Source organism: Musca vetustissima, unplaced genomic scaffold (assembly GCF_032173495.1).
Source record: "Musca vetustissima isolate MV318-11 ecotype Yass unplaced genomic scaffold, APGP_CSIRO_Mvet_v1 utg321778, whole genome shotgun sequence".
NCBI lineage: Eukaryota > Metazoa > Arthropoda > Insecta > Diptera > Muscidae > Musca > Musca vetustissima.
Genome location: NW_026883644.1, coordinates 21731 through 43923, shown reverse-complemented (window position 1 = coordinate 43923; position 22193 = coordinate 21731). Strand labels below are relative to the sequence as shown.

The 22193-nt window shown below is 34.6% G+C and overlaps 2 protein-coding genes across 4 annotated transcripts in view; one reads left to right on the top strand and one right to left on the bottom strand.

The window, feature by feature from the left end:
- Positions 1 to 1579: 1579 nt before the first annotated feature.
- The window catches only part of LOC133330564 (CCR4-NOT transcription complex subunit 7-like), a 35892-nt gene continuing 15278 nt past the window's right edge, over positions 1580 to 22193 (bottom strand). The window contains exons 1-4 of one of the 3 annotated variants that reach the window (XM_061539001.1): positions 8042 to 8078; positions 4545 to 4909; positions 4058 to 4475; positions 1580 to 1761 (exon numbers count right to left, since the gene is read on the bottom strand). In XM_061539001.1, coding sequence (XP_061394985.1) covers positions 1636 to 1761; positions 4058 to 4475; positions 4545 to 4906 — 906 coding nt within the window. In that variant the 5' untranslated portion in view covers positions 4907 to 4909; positions 8042 to 8078 and the 3' untranslated portion in view covers positions 1580 to 1635. Of the gene's footprint in view, positions 1762 to 4057; positions 4476 to 4544; positions 4928 to 8041; positions 8079 to 22193 lie in introns of those variants that run through there. The other 2 variants (XM_061539000.1, XM_061539002.1) reach the window with 2 other exon arrangements.
- The window catches only part of LOC133330563 (sodium-independent sulfate anion transporter-like), a gene marked incomplete at its 3' end in the record, with an annotated part of 31028 nt that continues 21725 nt past the window's right edge, over positions 12891 to 22193 (top strand). Inside the window, 1 exon segment of the mRNA XM_061538999.1 lies at positions 12891 to 13024. Coding sequence (XP_061394983.1) covers positions 12891 to 13024 — 134 coding nt within the window.

Here is a 22193-nt window from a genome sequence, read left to right as displayed (position 1 = left end):
TGGCCGCCGGGAGCTTGCCCCAGCAATTCGGAGGCCAATTGAGTCGGACATACTGAAAATTTTGTTTGGATCGGAAAAATATTGGAAGTTTGGTGCACCATTTAGATAAAATCGGACGAAAATATAAACGGAGCTATGTCTAAATCTGAACCGATTTCAACAAAAATTCACGGACATCAAACTGGACTTAAGTCACTACGCTGTGCAAATTTTTTTTGAATCGGACAATCCTTGGGAGTTTGGTGCACCATTTACATAAAATCGGACGAAACTATATACGGGAGCTATATCTAAATCTGAACCGATTTAAACAAAACTTCGTATACATAAATATGGACCTAATTCAGTACGCTGTGCAAGATTCTGTCTCAATCGGACAATCCTTGTGAGTTTGGTGCACCATTACTCAAAAATCGGAAGAAACTATGTATGGGTGCTATATCTAAATCTGAACCGATTTCAACAAAACTTCGTATACATCAATATGGACCTAATTCAGTAGGCTATGCAAAATTTTGTTTGAATCGGACAAATATTGTGGGTTTGGACAGCTCATCGTCTACAAAGACTCCCTTCAGCTTGACTATGAACCTTCAGTTCGCCTATAAAGACTGCCTTCAGCTCGCCTATAAAGACTTGCTTCAGTTTGCCTATAAAGACTCGCTTCAGCTCGCCTATAAAGACTTGCTTCAGCTTGCCTATAAAGACTCGGTTCAGATCGCCTAAAAATACTCGCTTCAGTTCGCATAAAAATCCTATCTTCTCATCTATAAAGCCAATCTTCAGCCCGCCAATAAAGCTGACCTTCCTTTAAAGACTATCTTCAATTTTTATACAAATACTCTCCTCGGTTCCCTCTTCAAAAAAGTAAAACTACTGACGTTTTTTTAAAATATTTAAAATAATTACGAGTTTTTTTTTATTTTAATTTTTTATATAATATAATAATTTGTTGTTGTAATTAATAACTATTATAATGCTTTGTTTACTTAGTAATTACATTAGTTTTTGTTTTGTTTTATAAAAAAATGTATGTGTGTGTTTTTTTGCTTTATTTTAGGGGACTGAGGACGACGACATTGGGTAGAAGAGAATGATGCTATATTTTCATTTGTTCTGTTGTTGTTTATCATGCGGAAGGAAGAGAGAACGGTTTTACACAATCAACCAACATATTCTTTATAAGATATTTGTTTTTTATTTTATTATTTTTTAAATATTTAATTTTCTTTTTTTTTAATTTTACGATTTTTTTGGGTATATTTTTTTGTTTTTCATTTTTTTTGGTAGGCTAATTTTTTTCTGATTATATATGTATGTGTAAATGTATCTGTGTATGTATGCTATTGCAAATTTTTTGTAAAAACATTTTCTATAATAATTTCTATTTTTTGAAAATTTTTCTTTTATAAATTATTTTTATGTTCGGGGACTTGGGCTGGCTGCATCTGGTGTTGGATTAGGTTTTAGTTTTTTTTTTTTCCACATTTCTATTTGCCATTATCAGGAGAAGTATTTTTTGTTGTTTTAACCATTGTTGTTGTTTGTTCTTAATTTATTTTGTTTTGCTTTGTTGTTGTTTCTTTATTTTAAATTATGTGCAAAAATATTTTGCGTTCGTTCTTCGATTATAAATCACGTTGCATTTGTATTTTCACCATTACTTTCGTGGAAATTGGCTCCGTTGACAATAAACGATGTACCCAAGCCATACAAGTGTCCACAATATTTGGCATTGTCAATATTATCCTCGAAGAACATCTGTAAATGCAGGGGAAGAAAAATAAGATGAAAATAAATTGGTAATGAGAGAAGAATTTTAAGAGGTGTGTACGTAATCGCCTTGGAGGTTAACGAAGCCACAGGGGAAAGCATTCTATTTGTTAGTCTTCTAGAGGGAAAATAGCCCTTAATAGGTCTTCAGTATGTAAAAGGTCTCCAATAAATGTTCGCACAGATAGCAAACCTACATTATATATTACGTATATAGAAGATGTCCTAGACTTCCTTCAGATCGTCCATAAATACCCCTTTAACTCGTCTATAAAGACTCCCTTCAGCTCGTCTATAAAGACTCCCTTCAGCTCGTCTATAAAGACTCCCTTCAGCTCGTCTATAAAGACTCCCTTCAGCTCGTCTATAAAGACTCCCTTCATCTCGTCTATAAAGACTCCCTTCAGCTCGTCTATAAAGACTCCCTTCAGCTCGTCTATAAAGACTCCCTTCAGCTCGTCTATAAAGACTCCCTTCAGCTCGTCTATAAAGACTCCCTTCAGCTCGTCTATAAAGACTCCCTTCAGCTCGTCTATAAAGACTCCCTTCAGCTCGTCTATAAAGACTCCCTTCAGCTCGTCTATAAAGACTCCCTTCAGCTCGTCTATAAAGACTCGCTTCAGCTCGCCTATAAAGAAGACTCGTTTCAGCTCGCCTATAAAGAAGACTCGTTTCAGTTCGCCTATAAAGAAGACTCGTTTCAGCTCGCCTATAAAGACTCCCTGCTTCAGCTCGTCTATAAAGATTACCTGCTTCAGCTCGTCTATAAAGACTACCTGCTTCAGCTAGGCTATAAAGACTCCCAGCTTCAGCTCGTCTATAAAGACTCGGCTTCAGCTTGCCTATAAAGACTCGGCTTCAGCTCGCCTATAAAGACTCGCTTCATCTGGCCCATAAAGAATCCCTTTAGCTCATCTAAAAAAAATTTAATCCACACCTGTGTATTATAAAAATATTTTTAATAAATCCACGCCTTGTGTGGTTGCTAAAAAATATTTTTTATAAATCCAAGCCTTGTGTGGTTGATTAAAAAATATTTTTAAAAAATCCACGCCTTGTGTGGGGGTGCTTAAAAAATATGTTTAATAAATCCTAGACTCCCTCAGCTCGTCCATAAAAACCCTATAAATCCGTGCCTCATCTCGTGCTTCTGAGCTCCGTGCTTCAGAGCTCATCTATAAAGCCGATTTTCAGCTCGTTTATAAACATTATATTTAGTTCATTTATAATAGAAAATTGTTAGTAAAAAAAATTGAGGTTAAGTATTAAGAAAATAAAAAAATTACAAATAATAATGAACATTTTTGCGTAAATGATATCGAAATTCGAGTTATAATGGTTATTTGATGAATACTTACAAAAATGTTTATAACACATTACCAAACCATATTTTAATATGAGAAGTCCGATTCAGTAAATATTTCCCTTTTGGAAAATATTTCGAATCAATGGGGAAGGAAATGTTTCAAACATTTCAAACCATTGAAAAAAATATGAACTTGTTCCTGTGGAGCCAATGATTTTAGGTGTAAAAAATTACAGAATATTTTTTTTTTTGATATTTTAAATTTTCTTTCAATTCAAAAATTTTGATAAAAATCTTTAGAAATTGTTAATGAAGTTTCATTGGCTCGCGCTCGGAACAAGTTCATATTTTTTGAAAATAAGAAAAAATTTAGAAACGAAATTTTGAAATAAAAATACCAATGGAATTTTTTTTAATATGTTTTTATAAAAACATTAGCATATTTTTTTTAATTTAAAATAAAAAAAAAATCAATTCAATTGATAACAAATTACAATGTTAATAAAAAAGAAAAGAAAACAAAAATGGAAACTCTATACAGATAACTTCATTAACAATTCATTTAAGAGTTTTTTGTAGTTGTTGTGTTTTTTAAACTAAAAACTAGTTTAATATAAGGAACATATTTGTATATACATAAATAAGATATTGAGATTCATGTTGTAAAGACAATTCCCCGTAATTGAAAATTATTTCTTGTTAAAAATTAAAATTAAAAAAAATCGGGGCATAAAAAATTCATAAGATTTCAATATGAAAAAATTAACAATTTTGTAGTTTTCTCAGGAAAACAAAAATTATAAAAAAAACAAACAAAATGGTTACATGAAAAAATGATTAGTAAAATGTTTGTATGAAAGTAAATGGAATTCAAATGTTAATTCATGATATTCAAATATTATTGTTATTAAATTCCACAGCATAATCTAAAAATGTTGATGTGGGTTCGATTTCAAAATTATTATTTTCATTATATACCTCACGCATTTTAAAGAATGCCATTCCCGTTAGCAGAGCATCGGAACCGGCCTGATGTTGTGGTCCAACGCGTCGCAATTCCAACTGATCGGCCACCTCTTGGAGGCCACCCTTTAGGTTCTTACACGATTTCATCAAATACTTAATGTCATAGATATTCGGAAAATAGATGTGTAACAAATCGAAAAATTCACTCTCATCGGCGGGTAGATTTTGATCGGTTAACAATTTCAGCAGATAGCCAAAATCATAGCCCGAATGGAAGCATAGCCATTTGATGTTGTCAACCAAAACAATGCCCGATGACATTAGGAGTTCTGCAAAATCTAAGGGATCAATGCCATCCTCTTCGTGTTTTTTAAATTGTATGCCGGAATTTTGTAGCAAATCAATGGAGTCTTGGGCGTACATGTCCTCGCTGGAAACAAAGGAACCAACAAAAAATTAATTAAAAAAAAAAACAATTAGAATGAATTCTCAAACTCACCTCAAATTAAATTTAAAATTAAACTGCCATGTACTATAGCCGGGTGGGGTTTTACCCTCATCATCCATAAATGTGAGACCCAATTGTATGATGCGCAGCAAATCGACATTGCAACGCAGTAGCTGATAATGATAATCCGATGTTGAACGAAACTCACCAACGGGTCGAGCCACCACACCCGGGAATTCTGTATCCATTGCAACATAATGATATTTTTGTACAACTTTACGTATAGTACGAAATTCTTCTTCTAGATTATGTTTCCAGACATCGCGTATACCACACTCTTCATTGCTGGGTATATTTGAATTATGGCCACCCGAACCATGACCACCACCGGCACCACCTACTGCTGAAGGCATTGCCTGTAAAGATGGCGAGAACTTTGGTTTAAACGACTTTAATGTGTGTTAACTAACAGTGGACTTGGGGTGATTTTTTGATTATGTTGTTGTTGGTGTGTGTGTAAATAATAAAAAAGAAATCAAATAATAAAGAGGAGTGTAAAATAATAATAAAATGGGTGGTGTAAATTCAGCCTCCATGAAGAACTATCGGACTACGGCATGAGGTTGATTAACTTCGCGGCAGCAAAAAAACATGATAGTTAGCAGCACTAGATTCAAGGATCTCGATATATACAAGGCCACTTGGATTTCTCCCGATCGAACAGCGAGAAATCAAATCGATAATATTGTGATAGACGGAAGGTATTCATTCAGTGTTTTAGACGTCCGATCGATCCGAGGAGCGAATATCGATTCGGACCATTAGCTTGTAGCAGCCAAGGTACGCACCCGTCTTAATGTAGCAGCAATGGTGCGACCTAATGCAACACGGAAACTCGACGTCGAAAAACTGCAAACAGTGTGAGCGTGAGCAAATCGAGATGTACAGTAGTCAGAATAATGTTCGAAAATTCTGCCAACGGGTAAAACACCAAACTGAAGGCTTTGGTGCAGGCACATGCTTCTGTAGGGATGAAGAAGGAAAGCTGGTGACAGATACCGACAGCGTGCTGAGGATCTGGAGGGAGCATTTTGAAAAAATTCTGGTATCAAATAGTACCTGTGAAGAGGATACCCCAGAGTAGAGTGTACACCACCTAGCCAAGATGAGGTCATAAAAAAGCAATTAATCCGGCTCAATAACAATTAAACAGCAGGCGCCGATGGGTTACAAGCCGAATTATTCAAGACAGGTGGTCAGATGCTGGTAAGGAGCATGCACCAGCTGCTTAGTACAATTTGGCTAGTCGACGGTGGCCCAATGATTGGTTCCTCAGCATCCCGTGCACAAAAATGGAGACAAGACGATATGTGCCAACTCTAGAGAGAGAAGTCTCCTTCCCATCGCATATAATGTGCTATCCAGCGTACTGTGTGAACGACTGAAACCAATGGTCAATGACATTATTGGACCATACCAATGCGGCTTCAGACCTGGCAAATCCACCATTAACCAGATTTTTACTCTGCGCCAAATCCTGTAAAAAACCCCCGAAAACACATCGACATATTCCACCTATTCGTCGACTATAAAGCCGTATTCGACAGCCCTATCCGTTCAGAGGTGTATAAAACCATGTCTGCGTTTGGCATTCCTGCAAAAATAATATGGCTATGCAGGATAACTTTAACTGGCACAAGATCAGCAGTTAAAGTCGGAAAAGACCCCTCGGAGCCCTTTAATACCGAACGAGGGTTCAGACAAGGTGGCAGTTTGTCTTGTGACCTTTTTAACACCGATGACATCGACATAATAGGTCGAACATTGAGAGCGGTAACAGCCACCTTTGAACAAATTGAGAAGGAGTCTGCCAATTTGGGTCTGGCAGTAAACGGCGAGAAGATCAAGCTGATGGTATCAACGCGCAAGACGTCCAGTAGACTCGGACCAACTTTGGAATTTGAGAACTACAGCTTCGAGGTAGTCAACGATTTTATATACTTTGGTACCGCCATAAACAAAACGAATGACATCAGTTTTGAAATTCGGGGAAGGATAGTGATGGCCAACCGATGCAACTATGGTCTGAGCAAACAACTCAAAAGCAAGGCCTCCTCCCGCCAGACCAAACATACACTCTACAAGACGCTGGGTACTTACACAAGCAGATGAGGCAGCTCTTGGAGTGTTTGAGAGAAAAAATTGTCCAAAAGATCTATGGGCGATCTGCGTTGACGGTGAATATCGCCGTCGAATGAGAATGGATGAAGATGCCCCAGCACAGAAGGCATATAAAAGCGAACCAGCTGATGGAAGCCACGAATGCGATGGAAAGACCAAGTCGAAGACAACATTGCCGAAAATGGTCTTTCAAATTGGAAAAACTGCGCAAAAGACCGACGAGCCTGGAAATCTTTTCTAAGCTCGGCTTTTGGAACGAAAGTTCTGTCACAAGCCAGCTAAGTAAGTAAAATAATAGGGAGAAATAAAATTAGAATAAGTGAGAAAATTTCAAAGAAGCCTTAACAAATAATTTTTTTAAAAATTCACTCCTTGTTTGGATTAGTAAACAATATTTTTTTTTAATCCACGCCTTGTGTGGTTGCTTATTTTTTTTTTTAAATCCACGCCTTGTGTGGATATTTAAATTTGGAATTCCATAATCTTGGATCTCATTAGGTAGTAAATCTTCCCACCAAAACTTGACGATTTCGGTCTACCTTTTAGTATTTTAGCCCCCATATAACCGATTCTTCTATATTTTGGTCATGTTTTCCAACCAAATGGACTGTGTAGATTTTTAGTTTGGAATCTTATTTGCTGTAAATATTCAGAATTATCGGGATTTTGGATTTCTTAACCCAATTGGCTGAAATTTGGGATCATTGGAAATTTGGTATAGTCACAATATGACGGTATTTTGAAGATTTAATAAACCCTTTTGCCTACGAACAAGTCTCTAATTGTCCGAATTTGCAGGACGATATTTGAGTAGGACTTTGTTGCGTCTGTACCATTTATGGCTTTGGAGACCACCGTTGATGTACGGATTTTATAGTGTTCGCTATGGACGATCTGTTGACGTTCGATGGAAGAGAAGAGATACATTTTTTAAATAAATATTTTGTTAAGGGAACATAAAGCTTGAATTTTTGCGATTTGTTAAAGGACTATTAGGTATGGTCATAATTTTGGCATTGCAGATAAATAGTGGATATAACACCTCCGGCATAATTTTGGCCCAAATCTAATAGTCCACAATATGGAAATTAGTTTCGATCTAACTTAACAATGAATATGAGAGTTGGAAACAACATATCTAAACAAATATAATTTAGCATACAAGCAGATCAATTGAAAAAAAAAAACAAATAAAACACAAAAAATTAAAGAACGACTGAAAAAACTAAAAGCAGGATAAAGCAAATTAAATTCGAAACAACTGAACAATCCCGATGGATATATGAAAGGAAGTGTTGGCGGAGGGCAAAATAAAGAAAACAAAACAAAAAACAATGGCTTTTTTTTTCTTTTTTTTGGCTACTTACATCAATTGTTGCAGATGACTTTGTTGCAGCGACGTCAGCCACGTTTTATTTGAACTAAATAGTTTCTAAAAAATACAATTGATGGATGTCGTTTGTCCTTCAGTGGCAAAATACTAATTCTGTGTGGGAGGAGTTTCTTTTAACGAAAAAATATTTAGCAAATTATTCAAATCTAAATTATTGAATATTATTTTTCTTCATTCACACTGTGTTATATGGAGAGTTTTGCAATACGGCGCATAAAATGCCTGCAAAATATATATAATATATAATAAAAAAGAGAAATGCAAATATGGAAAGAGAGAGAAAAAAGAGTAGAAAAAATGGAAATAACTATTATTTGGAAATTTGTTTTTAATAATTTTAATTATTATTATATAATAGTTTTTTTGTGTGTTTTATTTCTTTACGAATGTGTGAAGTTTTATGAATGAAATATTTATTGAAGGATTATAAATGGAATTGTTAAAAAATAAATGTTTTATGCTATCAGAATTCTAACTGCTTCCTATTGATTGAATTTTTATTGTATTAAAAACCAAAAATCAACAAGTATATAAAAAATAATTAGAAAATCAAAAATACACAATTTGAATTGATCTGCTTAAAAATTATATTAAAAAAATAATTAAATATTTATACTATAAAACAAATTAGGTTGACCAATTTCCAATTTGTTAATATCCAATAAATTTTGAAGCACTATTTGTTGTAGTAATTTTCAATTTAAAACGACTCTACAGAAAAAATATTCTTTAAAAGATCCACGCCTTGACTAGACGACCCAGAAAAAATATTCTTTAAAAGATCCACGCGTTGGCTAGAACAAGAAAAAATATTTTTTAAAAACTCCACGCCTTGGCTCGACCAAGAAAAAATATTTTTTAAAAAATCCACGTCTTGACTAGACCCAGAAAAAAATATTTCTTTAAAAAATCCACGCCTTGACTAGGCCCAGAAAAAAAGATTTCTTTAAAAAATCCACGCCTTGACTAGGCCCAGAAAAAAAGATTTCTTTAAAAAATCCACGCCTTGACTAGACCCAGAAAAAAAGATTTCTTTAAAAAATCCACGCCTTAACTAGACCCAGAAAAAAAGATTTCATTAAAAAATCCACGCCTTGGCTAGGCCCATATATAATCACATATAGCCTCAAAATTCCGATAAAGATGATAGATGGGTGGCCTGATTGAGCAATGAATTGCTAGATCTGTAGATTGAGATCCTCGTCTAGCTAATTCGTCTGCTGACATCATTACCTATGATGTGACGGTGTCCTGCTATCCAACACACACGATAGCTGTAAGTTCTTTCAAAGCTCTTCTACACTTGAGGACGGCCTCAGGTTTGATATAACAGTATTTGATGGCTTTAAGAGCCGCTTGACTATCCACAAAGATAGTTACCAGTTCAACGATCTTTGCATTCAGACTTTTTATCAATCGCGAAGATTTCGGCTTGGAAAACACTACAGTTGCTATCCAGCTTGTAGGTTAACTCAAGGCCCAAGACCTTTCACAGTAGACACCAGCCCCTGTACCTTCTTCCATCGATAGATTCCTCATCGTCGGACATCTCCTCTGTCGCAGTTTGCCTCTGAAGTGTATGCACAGGACCTGTTAGAGACAGACCTGAAGTCGGTCGGTCAACAAGCTCTTCCTTCGTTGAGGCTACAACAATCGCCCTGTGTAGACTTGGTCGGAATCACTGTGGTGTCCAGCTCATCATAGTCAGGGTAAGATTTAGTAGCAGTTTCTCCGGAAGCGTATCCCCAAACATTGTTCTTCCGGTACAAATCTGTCTAAGATTTCGAAGATTTCCCTACTCGGTTCCTCTAAACTATCGCGGATAGCGTTAAGGGTCCCGTGTAGGTTGTCCCTTCCCAGAACTACAGTCCTGTCAGTCATACACTGATTTCCATTAGTTTTGATTGTCTCGTTTGACATTTCAATTGCCGGTTCGTCAACGTTATTCGGGAAATTGATGCGCTTGTAGCAGATACAGCTGCAGGTGCCAAGACATCCACACCTAGACCAGCCGTTTTGACTGTTTTAGGGATTTTCTACCTTCTTACACGACCTGTTCATTTGGGTCATGGTTATTTCGCTTTCTCCCAATCGATTTTAGGTATTTTAAATAAAAATAAATAAATAAATGAAAAAGTTGTGACCAGTCGAACTTAAAAAAGTTTTTATTTTTTTATTTATTTTAAGAACTGCACTTTGACGGTTCTTTTATTTGCGGATTCAAGGTATGCATACTCTGGATTTGCGTATAAAATATTTTCAAGAACGTAATGCCGTGTTGGTTTCGGTTTTCGATAAATGCAACGCAGTCCCTCCATTTTTGAATACCTCTCATAGGTAATTTTATAGGAAAAACTCAAAATAGAATTTGGGGAATTTATGACAATTGTATTGTGTGTATTTCGAATTATGCTTGGGATTTTTAAGTTAATGTTCCATAACTATTCCTAGAGAGTTACTAGTGGCACTTACCCATTTCATGTTTTTGTTTTTGAGGCTCCAAATTTAACGCGTTTTATTATGATGGGATGTCACCCCGGTTAGGCACAATGCTGTCCGCGCCTTTCTGCCGTGGCAATGGCGAAATATTGTATCGCCTATTATTCTGGGATTTTCTAAAATAGGTAATGGAAATAGTGTTATTTTGTTACTCCAACTTTTAAATAATGTCAGGGCTATTTCGAACCTCGAAATTTCTCCAAGTGATTTTTCCTTTTGCTTTTTTCTTCGGTTTGCTGCCGCTTCTTCTTCAGTGGCCAAGTGGTATAAGCCAACAAAATCTTTACAGAATTTCGTTCCCCAGTATTATTGAGTATTGCCGAACTATTGGCGTTTAGAAAAGTTTGTTTAAAACTTTTACACAAAAAATGCAAAAAAAATGTTATTGTTTTTTCTATATTTCTTTTTTTAGTTTAATAAATACAAGAGTTAAACTATTGACCAATAATTTCGCGTATTCCTAGAGATGCAATACTAATGGGTACTTAGTTCGGTAAATATTCGGTATATTGTTTGTAGTTGGGTATTTTTGTGGGAAATAAGATATGGCAACGCTTGACAATATGGCAACGCTTGTATATTTGGTTTGAAAACTACGCTACAGTTCTGAAAAAAATAGTCTTTTAGAAATCCACTTTTTGTTGATCCTTGAAGAAAATATTCTTAGACAAGATTATTAAGTTCGGCCTTTTAGATGGATATTTAAATAAATTGAAATATACCGGAACTTTTTACGAGAACTATCCGATGTTAAAATATTTGCGAGTGTATTTTATCCACTGTGAAAACGAAATACTAAAATAGAGAAACTTGTGGTTGGGAAGTTTGGCTAGGCCCTGTGTAGAAACATCGACTTAAATTGCTGCCAGTTCGTAGTATGAAAAATCCGCGTCAATATTATATTAAGGATAAGTATGCGGAAATTTGGAGGCCTATGTGATGCTTGGATTAATTCTTCTTCGATATGAACTTTTTAAAGTATGGGCTAAGTTTTTGAACATACCGCAAGGAAGCGTGGCCTTTGCATGGGGCAATGTAGACATATTGACCTGAAAATGTTCTGTAAAAAAGATGTTTGCCCACAAAATTCCTTGAATACTAATTTACAGCCAGTTCATTATGCCAAAACATAGTCACTTCGGTTAGAAACTGCACCTACGATCATCAAAATACCTAAAAAGTGATTGGACCTTTATATTGTGGGGCAATACCAAAATATTGATGAATTAAAATCTTCATCATACCGAAATTGTTACGTGACTTTATGTATGGGCCTATGCTGGACTTATATTGAATATATTCGATTAACCCTTTCAGTGTTTTTGTCGAATATATTCGACATTTAAAAATTCTCTCTTTCTTTGCGATTTTTCCGTTATCCTATGTACCGTTAACATTGATGTTTTGCTGAAAAAACAGACGAAACTGTCTGAGGGTTAAAATGAAAATTGCTCTTTTTTCTAAACTCTATGCCTTCATATGATTTTAAGTACAAAATTTTAGATTTTTATTCCGACAAATAATTTTTTTGACACTGAAAGGGTTAAGAATACGTTATGTACCTACCAGTTTTCTGATGGAAAGTGAACCTAAGACCATTAAAATACCTATAAAGTGGATGAATCTTTATATTGTGAGGCAGTAATGAAAGATGAAGAGTAAATTTGGAAATTAGGAGGTTCATATGTCATAAAAGGAACGAAAAATTACATCATATAATTGGTAAATGATGCGAGAATCAGTCTTACACTAAGATTAAACTTTTTTTCTTTTTCAGTAAAAGGATTGGACTGGTGAGGAAATACCAAAACATCGACCGATAGTTAAAAATATTGGATGGATTCATTGGGTGTCAACAATCTTAAAAAAAAACAAAAAATTGGGTCCACCGTTTTAATGGTGAAACGATATTTATAATTTAGGAAGATTTTTCAACCAATCAGATCACCAACTGTGAAATTAGATTAAATTTAGTTGAAGAACGTGTCTGAAATCTTCAGAATATCGAAAGTCATCGGGGATACCGTTATTTGTGGGATTTATATAGGGGCTGGCGTCTACTGTGAAATGCTAGGCCTTGAGTTTACCTACAAGCTGGATAGTAACTGTAGTGTTTTCCCAAACTGAAATCTTCGCGATTTGAAAGGCAGCGAAATTGATAAACAGTCTGGATGCAGAGATCATTGAACCGGTGAGCGGCTCTTAAAGTGATCAAATCCTGTTACATCAAATCTATGGCCGCCCTCAAGTGTAGAACAGCTTTGGAAGAACTTACAGCTATCGGCTGTGTTGGATAGCAGGACACCGTGACAACATGGGTAATGATGTCAGCAGACAAACTAGCTACAGATCCAGCAATTGATGGCACAATCAAACCACCACCCATATGTCATCTTTATCGGAACTTTGAGGCGTTCTTTGACGAACGAGCCAATGAACTCTGGCACAAAGAAACTAGGTACAATGTGTCAAGATCAATCTGGCCGACTCTGTCTACCAAAAGGACACATTCACTGTTGAACCTGAAATAAGAGTAATGACAGAAATCATTACTGGTCATTGCAATATCAGGGCCATTACCAGTAAATTGAGTAATCTCCTGTGTCGCTGTCCAGTCCTGGCCAACAGCCGGCACAGACTAGTGGGTGCTCACTTTCAACCGAGTCTTATGCGGAGCATTTTTGAATGGCACTCTTGCCCAAATTTTGCTTGTTTGATAGTGTGGCCTCACATGTTTGTCATTCATCAGGCAACCACAAAAATATTTATGGTTGTTGGACAGTCAGTAATCAATAAAAAAGTTGACAGTCAAAAATTATAGTGTGTACACCGCTTTAGTTTAATTTCAACAACGGAACCTGATCTAATCTACAGCATCATTAGAAACCTAAAGTGGTTGGAAAAGTGCAACCTTGGCACGTAATATATTTTCTGTCCGACCTCTATAGCCATCGATACTATTTCATACTCACCTTCTCACACTTCCTTGTAAGTTTCTCATCTCTCTCTATCCCACCTTTTTTTCTACCCCCATAGATTTCTTCATATCTTTATCTTTTCGTGATCACAATGGACCTGAAGGTCTCAGAGTGCTGCAGCCACATTAGTGACTGTACATACCCAAACCTAACCTAAATCCACGGCATGTGGTTTCCTTGAAAAAATATTCTTTAAAAAATCTACGCCTTATGGAGGCCTTGAAAAAATATTCTTTAAAAAATCCACGACTTATGAAGACCTTGAAAATTTTTCTTTTAAAAATCTACGCCTTGTGGATGGCTTAAAACAATATTCTTTAAAAAATCCACGACTTATGGAGACCTTGAAAATTTTTCTTTTAAAAATCTACGCCTTGCGGATTGCTTAAAAAAATTATTCTTTTAAAAATCCACGCCTTGCGGATGGCTTTAAAAAAATATTCATTTAAAAATCCACGCCTTGGGGATGCCTTGAAAAACTATTCTTTTAAAATCCACGTCTTATGGAGGCCTTGAAAAAATATTCTTTAAAAAAATATACGCCTTGTGGTTGCCTTGAAAAAGTATACGTTAAAAAATCAACGCCTTCTGGCTACTTGAAAAAAAATTCTTTAAAAAATCCACGTCTTGGAACCTTGAAGAAATATTTTTTAAAAAATCCACGCCTTGTGGTTGCTTTGAAAAAAATATTCTTTAAAAAATCCACGCCTTGTGGTTGCCTTGAAAAATATTCTTTAAAAAATCCACGCCTTTTGGTAGTCCTGAAGAAATATTCTTTAAAAAATCCACGCCTTGTGGTTGCCTTGAAAAATATTCTTTAAAAAATCCATGCCTTGTATTTGCTTTTAAAAAATTATTTAAAAAAAAAAAACTAAATTCCCTTAAACTATTCACACAGCTGTTAGATTTATCGATTATCGATAAATACAGTTAACAGACATCCGTCAATTTAGCAGCAGTCAGTGAAAAGGGAAACTGTTATTTGCCTTGACAAGCAATTCGACACACACGCACACACAATTGGGGAACAGTTGTTTTGTTATTATCGGAGAATTTGCACACATGCTCTTGACGCATTGTTGTGTTTTTTTTTTAATTCAACTACAGAAATTTTAAATAAATAAATATAATTGATATTTGTTTATATTTGAAGTGAAATAGTTTTAAAAAATAAATAAAGTGCATATTATTTTCTAATGGTTTTAGTGTTTGTTGTTGTTTAAAAAAACCATAAATAGCCAGCCATAGAGAGAGTGTGAGAGAGAGCGAACATCAAACAAACCGTATGCCATCGATTGCATACAAAAACACAAAACCCGGGGAAAAGTGAGAGTAAGTATTGTTTGGTTGTTGTTGTTATTGCTTGGTGAGTGCAATTATGGAAGTGGCAGGCAGCGTGACCGCTGAAAATTTTCAAAAAGTATCACAAAAAGTATCATTTTTTAAAAAAAGTAGCACATAACTTCTGAAAAAGTGTCACAAAAAGTGGCACACATTTGTTACTTTTTATTTAATAAAAAACTATATATAACATTACAAATAATTAATTCACGTGTATTTTAATATACAGTGAACTGAAAAAAAAACTAAATAAAATCACATATTCTTACAATATATAAGTGGTATATACTATTGGTCTGTTCCTGTACTGCAAGAATCTACTAGATTTTACTATTTTTTCGATATCATAAAGGAAAATTCGTTCTCGTAGTAAAAAGTAGTAGATTCTTGCAGTAAGGGTACAGAAAATTCTACAAACCGAAACACACATGGTCTGTTCCCGTACTGCAACAATCTACTACTTTTTACTACGATAACGAATTTTCCTTTATGTTATCGAAGAAAATAGTAAAATCTAGTAGATTCTTGCAGTACGGGAACAGACCAACACACAAATGCGACCTAATAATAATAATAAAAATCACTCCGTCTGTTACAAACTGAACCCTAGTTAAAAATTGCTCCGTTTGTTAAAAAACACAACATAGTTAAAAATCGCTCCGTCTGATACAATATTACAAAACAAATCATTATGTTTTATGAAAAATCGCTTTAATTTATGTACTTTTTTAAAAAAGTGGCACAAAGTAACAAAAAGTTTCACAAAAATTCAAAAAGTGGCACATTTTGTATCAAAATGAAAAAGTATCACAAAAGTAGCAAAGGCGAAAAAAAGTGGCAAAATTGCCACTTTAGTGGCACAACGGTCACGCTGGTGGCAGGCTTGTTGATGGGCATGTTGCATGCCACAAATTCCAGAAAAAAATGTTTTCATTGTTTTTTGATGTGTTTTGTTATTAGGGGACCAGTGTTGCCACGTAGTTAGCCCAAGTGACACTTCGTTTCTGCCACATCCATGGCAGAATGTAAACAAATAAAATGACATAAGAAATTGTTTATATGTAGTTGTATTGGTTTTGCCATATTGATGGCGAAATAACAGTAAATGTTGTGACGGTTATTATTGTTGTTGTCGTTATTTTTTTTTAATTAAAATTTCTAGACTGTTTACATTTTCTCTTGTGTTTACAATCTTTTTTTGGTTGATGGCCGAAAGCAGACAAAAAAACTAGTTTTTTGTTTTCTTAATTGGAATTTATTAAAAAAAGATGTTGAATGAAGAGAAAAAGTTGGATAACACAATGTGAGTCATTGACCTATTAATAATGATTTGAAGTTTTTAAATATTTTTTTTAAAGAATCATTTTTCAAGCATCAACACAAGGCGTAGATTTTTTAAAGAATATTTTTTCAAGGCAACTACAATGCGTGGATTTTTTTAAAGAATATTTTTTCAAGGCAAGCATAAGGCGTGGATTTTTTAAAGAATATTTTTTCAAGGCCAGCATAATGCGTGGATTTTTTAAAGAATTTTTTTTTCAAGGTTAGCATAAGGCGTGGATTTTTTAAAGTATATTTTTTCAAGGTTAGCATAAGGCGTGAATTTTTTAAAGAATATTTTTTCAAGGTTTGCATAAGACGTGGATTTTTTAAAGAATCATTTTTCAAGCATCAACACAAGGCGTGGATTTTTTAAAGAATATTTTTTCAAGGTTAGCATAAGGCGTGAATTTTTTAAAGTATATTTTTTCAAGGTTAGCATAAGGCGTGGATTTTTTAAAGAATTTTTTTTCAAGGTTAGCATAAAGCGTGGATTTTTTAAAGAATTTTTTTTTCAAGGTTAGCATAAGGCGTGAATTTTTTAAAGTATATTTTTTCAAGGTTAGCATAAGGCGTGAATTTTTTAAAGAATATTTTTTCAAGGTTTGCATAAGGCGTGGATTTTTTAAAGAATCATTTTTCAAGCATCAACACAAGGCGTGGATTTTTTAAAGAATATTTTTTCAAGGCCAGCATAAGGCGTGGATTTTTTAAAGAATATTTTTTCAAGGCCAGCATAAGGCGTGGATTTTTTAAAGAATATTTTTTCAAGGCCAGCATAAGGCGTGGATTTTTTAAAGAATCTTTTTTCAAGGCCAGCATAAGGCGTGGATTTTTTAAAGAATCTTTTTTCAAGGTTAGCATAAGGCGTGGATTTTTTAAAGAATCTTTTATCAAGGTTAGCATAAGGCGTGGATTTTTTAAAGAATTTTCTTCGAGGACTAGCTAAGCATAAGGCGTGGATTTTTTAAAGAATTTTCTTCGAGGATTTTTTAAAGAATTTTCTTCGAGGACTAGCTAAGCATAAGGCGTGGATTTTTTAAAGAATTTTCTTCGAGGACTAGCTAAGCATAAGGCGTGGATTTTTTAAAGAATATTTGTTCAAGGTTAGCATAAGGCGTGGATTTTTTAAAGAATATTTTTTCAAGGCCAGCATAAGGCGTGGATTTTTTAAAGAATTTTCTTTGAGGACTAGCTAAGCATAAGGCGTGGATTTTTTAAAGAATTTTCTTTGAGGACTAGCTAAGCATAAGGCGTGGATTTTTTAAAGAATATTTTTTCAAGGTTAGCATAAGGCGTGGATTTTTTAAAGAATATTTTTCAAGGTTAGCATAAGGCGTGGATTTTTTAAAGAATATTTTTTCAAGGTTAGCATAAGGCGTGGATTTTTTAAAGAATATTTTTTCAAGTTTGGCATAAGGCGTGGATTTTTTAAAGAATATTTTTTCAAGGTTAGCATAAGGCGTGGATTTTTTAAAGAATATTTTTTCAAGGTTAGCATAAGGCGTGGATTTTTTAAAGAATATTTTTTCAAGGTTAGCATAAGGCGTGGATTTTTTAAAGAATATTTTTTCAAGGTTAGCATAAGGCGTGGATTTTTTAAAGAATATTTTTTCAAGGTTAGCATAAGGCGTGGATTTTTTAAAGAATATTTTTTCAAGGTTAGCATAAGGCGTGGATTTTTTAAAGAATATTTTTTCAAGGTTAGCATAAGGCGTGGATTTTTTAAAGAATATTTTTTCAAGGTTAGCATAAGGCGTGGATTTTTTAAAGAATATTTTTTCAAGGTTAGCATAAGGCGTGGATTTTTTAAAGAATATTTTTTCAAGGTTAGCATAAGGCGTTTTTTTAAAGAATATTTTTTCAAGGTTAGCATAAGGCGTGGATTTTTTAAAGAATATTTTTTCAAGGTTAGCATAAGGCGTGGATTTTTTAAAGAATATTTTTTTAAAGAATATTTTTTCAAGGTTAGCATAAGGCGTGGATTTTTTAAAGAGAATTTTTTCAAGGTTAGCATAAGGCGTGGATTTTTTAAAGGTTAGCATAAGGCGTGGATTTTTTAAAGAATTTTCTTCGAGGACTAGCTAAGCGTGGATTTTTTAAAGAATTTTCTTCAAGGACTAGCTAAGCATAAGGCGTGGATTTTTTAAAGAATTTTCTTCAAGGACTAGCTAAGCATAAGGCGTGGATTTTTTAAAGAATCTTTTTTCAAGGTTAGCATAAGGCGTGGATTTTTTAAAGAATATTTTTTCAAGGTTAGCATAAGGCGTGGATTTTTTAAAGAATATTTTTTCAAGGTTAGCATAAGGCGTGGATTTTTTAAAGAATATTTTTTCAGAGCTGTGGCTGGTCTAAGACAATTTTTTCTTACAATTTATTCCGATAAATACAATGTTGCATTGGCTAGACTAGACAAATGTGCAATGGAGTATTCCCCATATCTTTTTGCCTGCGACTGTGGTTCGGAGTATATTTTTTCTGTTTAAATGATAGTGGATTTAATATCATCCAATCAATGCATCGATTTTGCTTTTGAGTCACTGTGTGTCAAAAAGTTAAAAAATATTTTTATATTCCATTAACGTTTGTTTTTTTTGGAATTTGTAACAAAAAAGGAATTTTCCCGATCTTCTACACTTTCCAATTAAAAAGCAACAACTTCGGTCAATTCAGTTCTTGTTAGCTGGTCTGTGTTGGTGGTGCTATCGAAAATTCTAATCGAAGATATATTTACTATTTCTATTAAACGAAATGACGAAATTTTCAGTCAATATTATATTGATGGCTATTTTACTACTATTGGCATTGATCGCAATGCAAACACCTTCTGGTGAAAAAAAGGATTTACCGAAAGAGGGGTTTCTTCGGCCACGTACAAATTGTAATAAATATGTATGCGGACAAAATATTAATAATTAATTGTTATTATTAATACAGATATACTATGTATTTATTTACAATATATAAATGTTCTTGTGTGTGTGTGTAAATTTGTAATAAAATAAGTAAAAATATATTTTTTAAAGAATAAAATCGAAAGTGTTTCAAAAACCCACTGGCCTTCAGTGATAATTTTTTTCAAGCTCCAACAAGATGTAAATTTTTTAAAGAATATTTTTCAAGGCATCCACAAGGCGTAGATTTTTTAAAGAATATTTTTCAAGGCATCCACAAGGCGTAGATTTTTTAAAGAATATTTTTCAAGGCATCCACAAGGCGTAGCTTGGTTAAGTATTATTCTTTCCATTTATTTCAGAAGTTCTTCTTCAGCCTTTGTATCCATCGATTCAATGGCCCTATTACATCGACAGTAGGATCATCGACAATAAGAAAATTGTCCATAAAATATCAAGTGATTCGCTATCCTTACTTTGTTCGGTCTCGGTAAGGGTCTTCGTCGCTTCAGTTTGAATCGTCATCGCTTCTTTCCATTTATTTCAGAAGTTTTTCTTCAGCATCTGTCTCCATATGCTCGTTTGGCGCATCTACGGAGGACCTTCGCAATTAATGACCAATGATGTCCACAGTAGTAATTAAAACACACTTTTGTATTCGGGAGTTTTCAAACTTTATTCACAGCACTTCACACTTTTTAACTGAGACGACAATACTTTACAGACTGAGAGCTTTACTTATAACTGAGACGTAACTTTTATAACTGAGACTACGATCTATGGTTACAAGCTCTTTTATCTAATTAGTGCCTATTCTAGTGTATTATATTCTAGATAATTCTAATTCGAGGTTTTTCTAATGACTACTTATTTCACTATTAAAAGTAACCATGAATTATATTTACATCTTATTGTAATTGATCATTGTAGAGATCTCTAATTAAGATAAATATATGTGTTGCCACTTACATAATTCACAATATTTAACATTTTCTAGATGTTGGTTAAGGGTCTTGAATCGATATACTCATTTCTTCATAGGTCAGTTTTGATTCTTCAATTATTCGATTCAGATTGAAATGCCATTGATTTCACCCCTGCTTCCCAAAAACACTCTTTGATGAGATTCATGCCTCGGCTTTGTTTATCCAGCTTGGTGAGGTACTCCACCTCCAAGCCGTCGATTTTTTAAATAATTTTTTTTTGATTCATAGATTTCTTAAAGAATATTTTTTGAGTGATTTTTCGAGCCATTTACAAGTCTTAGATATTTTCAAGAATTTCTTTTCTTTCACATTCTTTGGTGTCATACAAACATCCCAATTAAATAGGTCAAGACCAGAGACGATGACTAAGTAATACAAATAAATTGAAAAATATGGCAAACAAGTCCGCTATCTGATTGATGAAATATAAACAAATATTAGGGGGAATATAAAAAGCGTTCAACAATGAATTACTAGAACACGATGATCAATTCTTTTTTCGTGGACTTCCAGAAATAAAAATACTGTTGTTAGACTCAAAAAGATAATAAATTCCATATCAGGCATTGGTGACGAGATTTTAATCACAGCAATTTAAAAATCATAAAAAATATTTAAAAATAATTACTAATAAAAAATTAATTTTCTATAAATTATGCTATCTTTGGCAGTTGATGAATATCCAATAGTCAAGCCTTTACACGTGTATAATATCACGATTTCCATTTGTATCAGTATAATCCGCAATATATAAAAATAATGACTCAGCATTATTTCCTTAGAACGAAGTGCTTATCTCTTTTTTTCAAGTTCTGCACGTGTTTATGAGTGCCGGTTTTGTTTTGGTGAAAAATAATAAACAAAACATAAAATTTAGATTAGAGCATTTAAAAACTAAACTAAAACATTTTAAACCAATGATAAATATAGGGGAGAACAACCTTGAGGCCATTTTGACGCAATGATAAGGAAAGTTCTATATTGAAGGGGTTCCAATCAATTGATGGTGGTTGTAGATCAGATCAAGGTTGTTTTTCTAATAACTGGAAAAGTGAGTTTTTAATTTTGGCAAAGAGTGGATCTCCAGCATACACCGAGAACCACAGGATCCTGTAGATTTTTTTACCGATTTTTTAGGTCTACCAAAGTATTGATTTTTTAGATTTCTTAAAGGCGTGGATGCCTTGAAAACAGGATGACGTTGCAGGTGTTCGTCATTTCGTCAAGCATCTTTCGGACACTAGGGTTTGGTGGATCCAGTTCCTCAAATGACATGTAGACTGAGAAGAGCAGAGTGACAATCCCCGTAGAATTCTCCAGCCTTACTGTGCACATGTCACCGTTGCTGTAATTAGATAGAAATATTAGATTTAAACTCTTTTTACCTACTATACCTTGCCCCCCATGGACGCGGAGAATATGTCGAAGTTGGCATTCCTTAATCCAGAAACCATATTTTTATAAATTTATGGCTCCTGAACCAAGTGGACATCGCCAATTCAGAGTTCGTGAGGGACAAGGGTAGTTCGGCGGTGGCGGCCGCCTTGTAATGGAGCAGATTAATCTGCAGGATGCGCAGCCTTTGCCGCTTCCCTACTCCTGTTGAGTTTCGGTGGAAGTGCTCAGACGAAACCGAACCCATCCTGAGCCGAAGTTAAATTTTCCCACACGCTCCCTGAGATATGCCTCCCCCGGTGGGTCAACTGCTACCCCTGCGACAATCCCTCCATCCTCGTTGCAAGGAGATAGACTGACAACAGTCCAGCTCGATGTAGTGAGGCTGGGATTTTGCAACGATAACATTATCAGCAGCAGTTCCTTGTGCACTGGTTGGGATCTCAAATAGAGAGACCGCAACATGGTTGGCTTCTTCTCAGAGTGCACCAAAACCGTCTTTGGCAACTTTCTGCATGAAGGCACTGCAGATCTGACCCCCTGATCTGACCCACAGACGATAGCCCACCGAAGGGCTTCTTCAAAGAGCAACCAATGACAATCACTAATCCTGCCATGATGATCAGATTTGTCAACGATTGCCACTTGAAGGCATTCGTCAGCAGCTCCCTTGGTTGGTCTGACATATGGCTTCCGCTGTCTCTGACTACGAA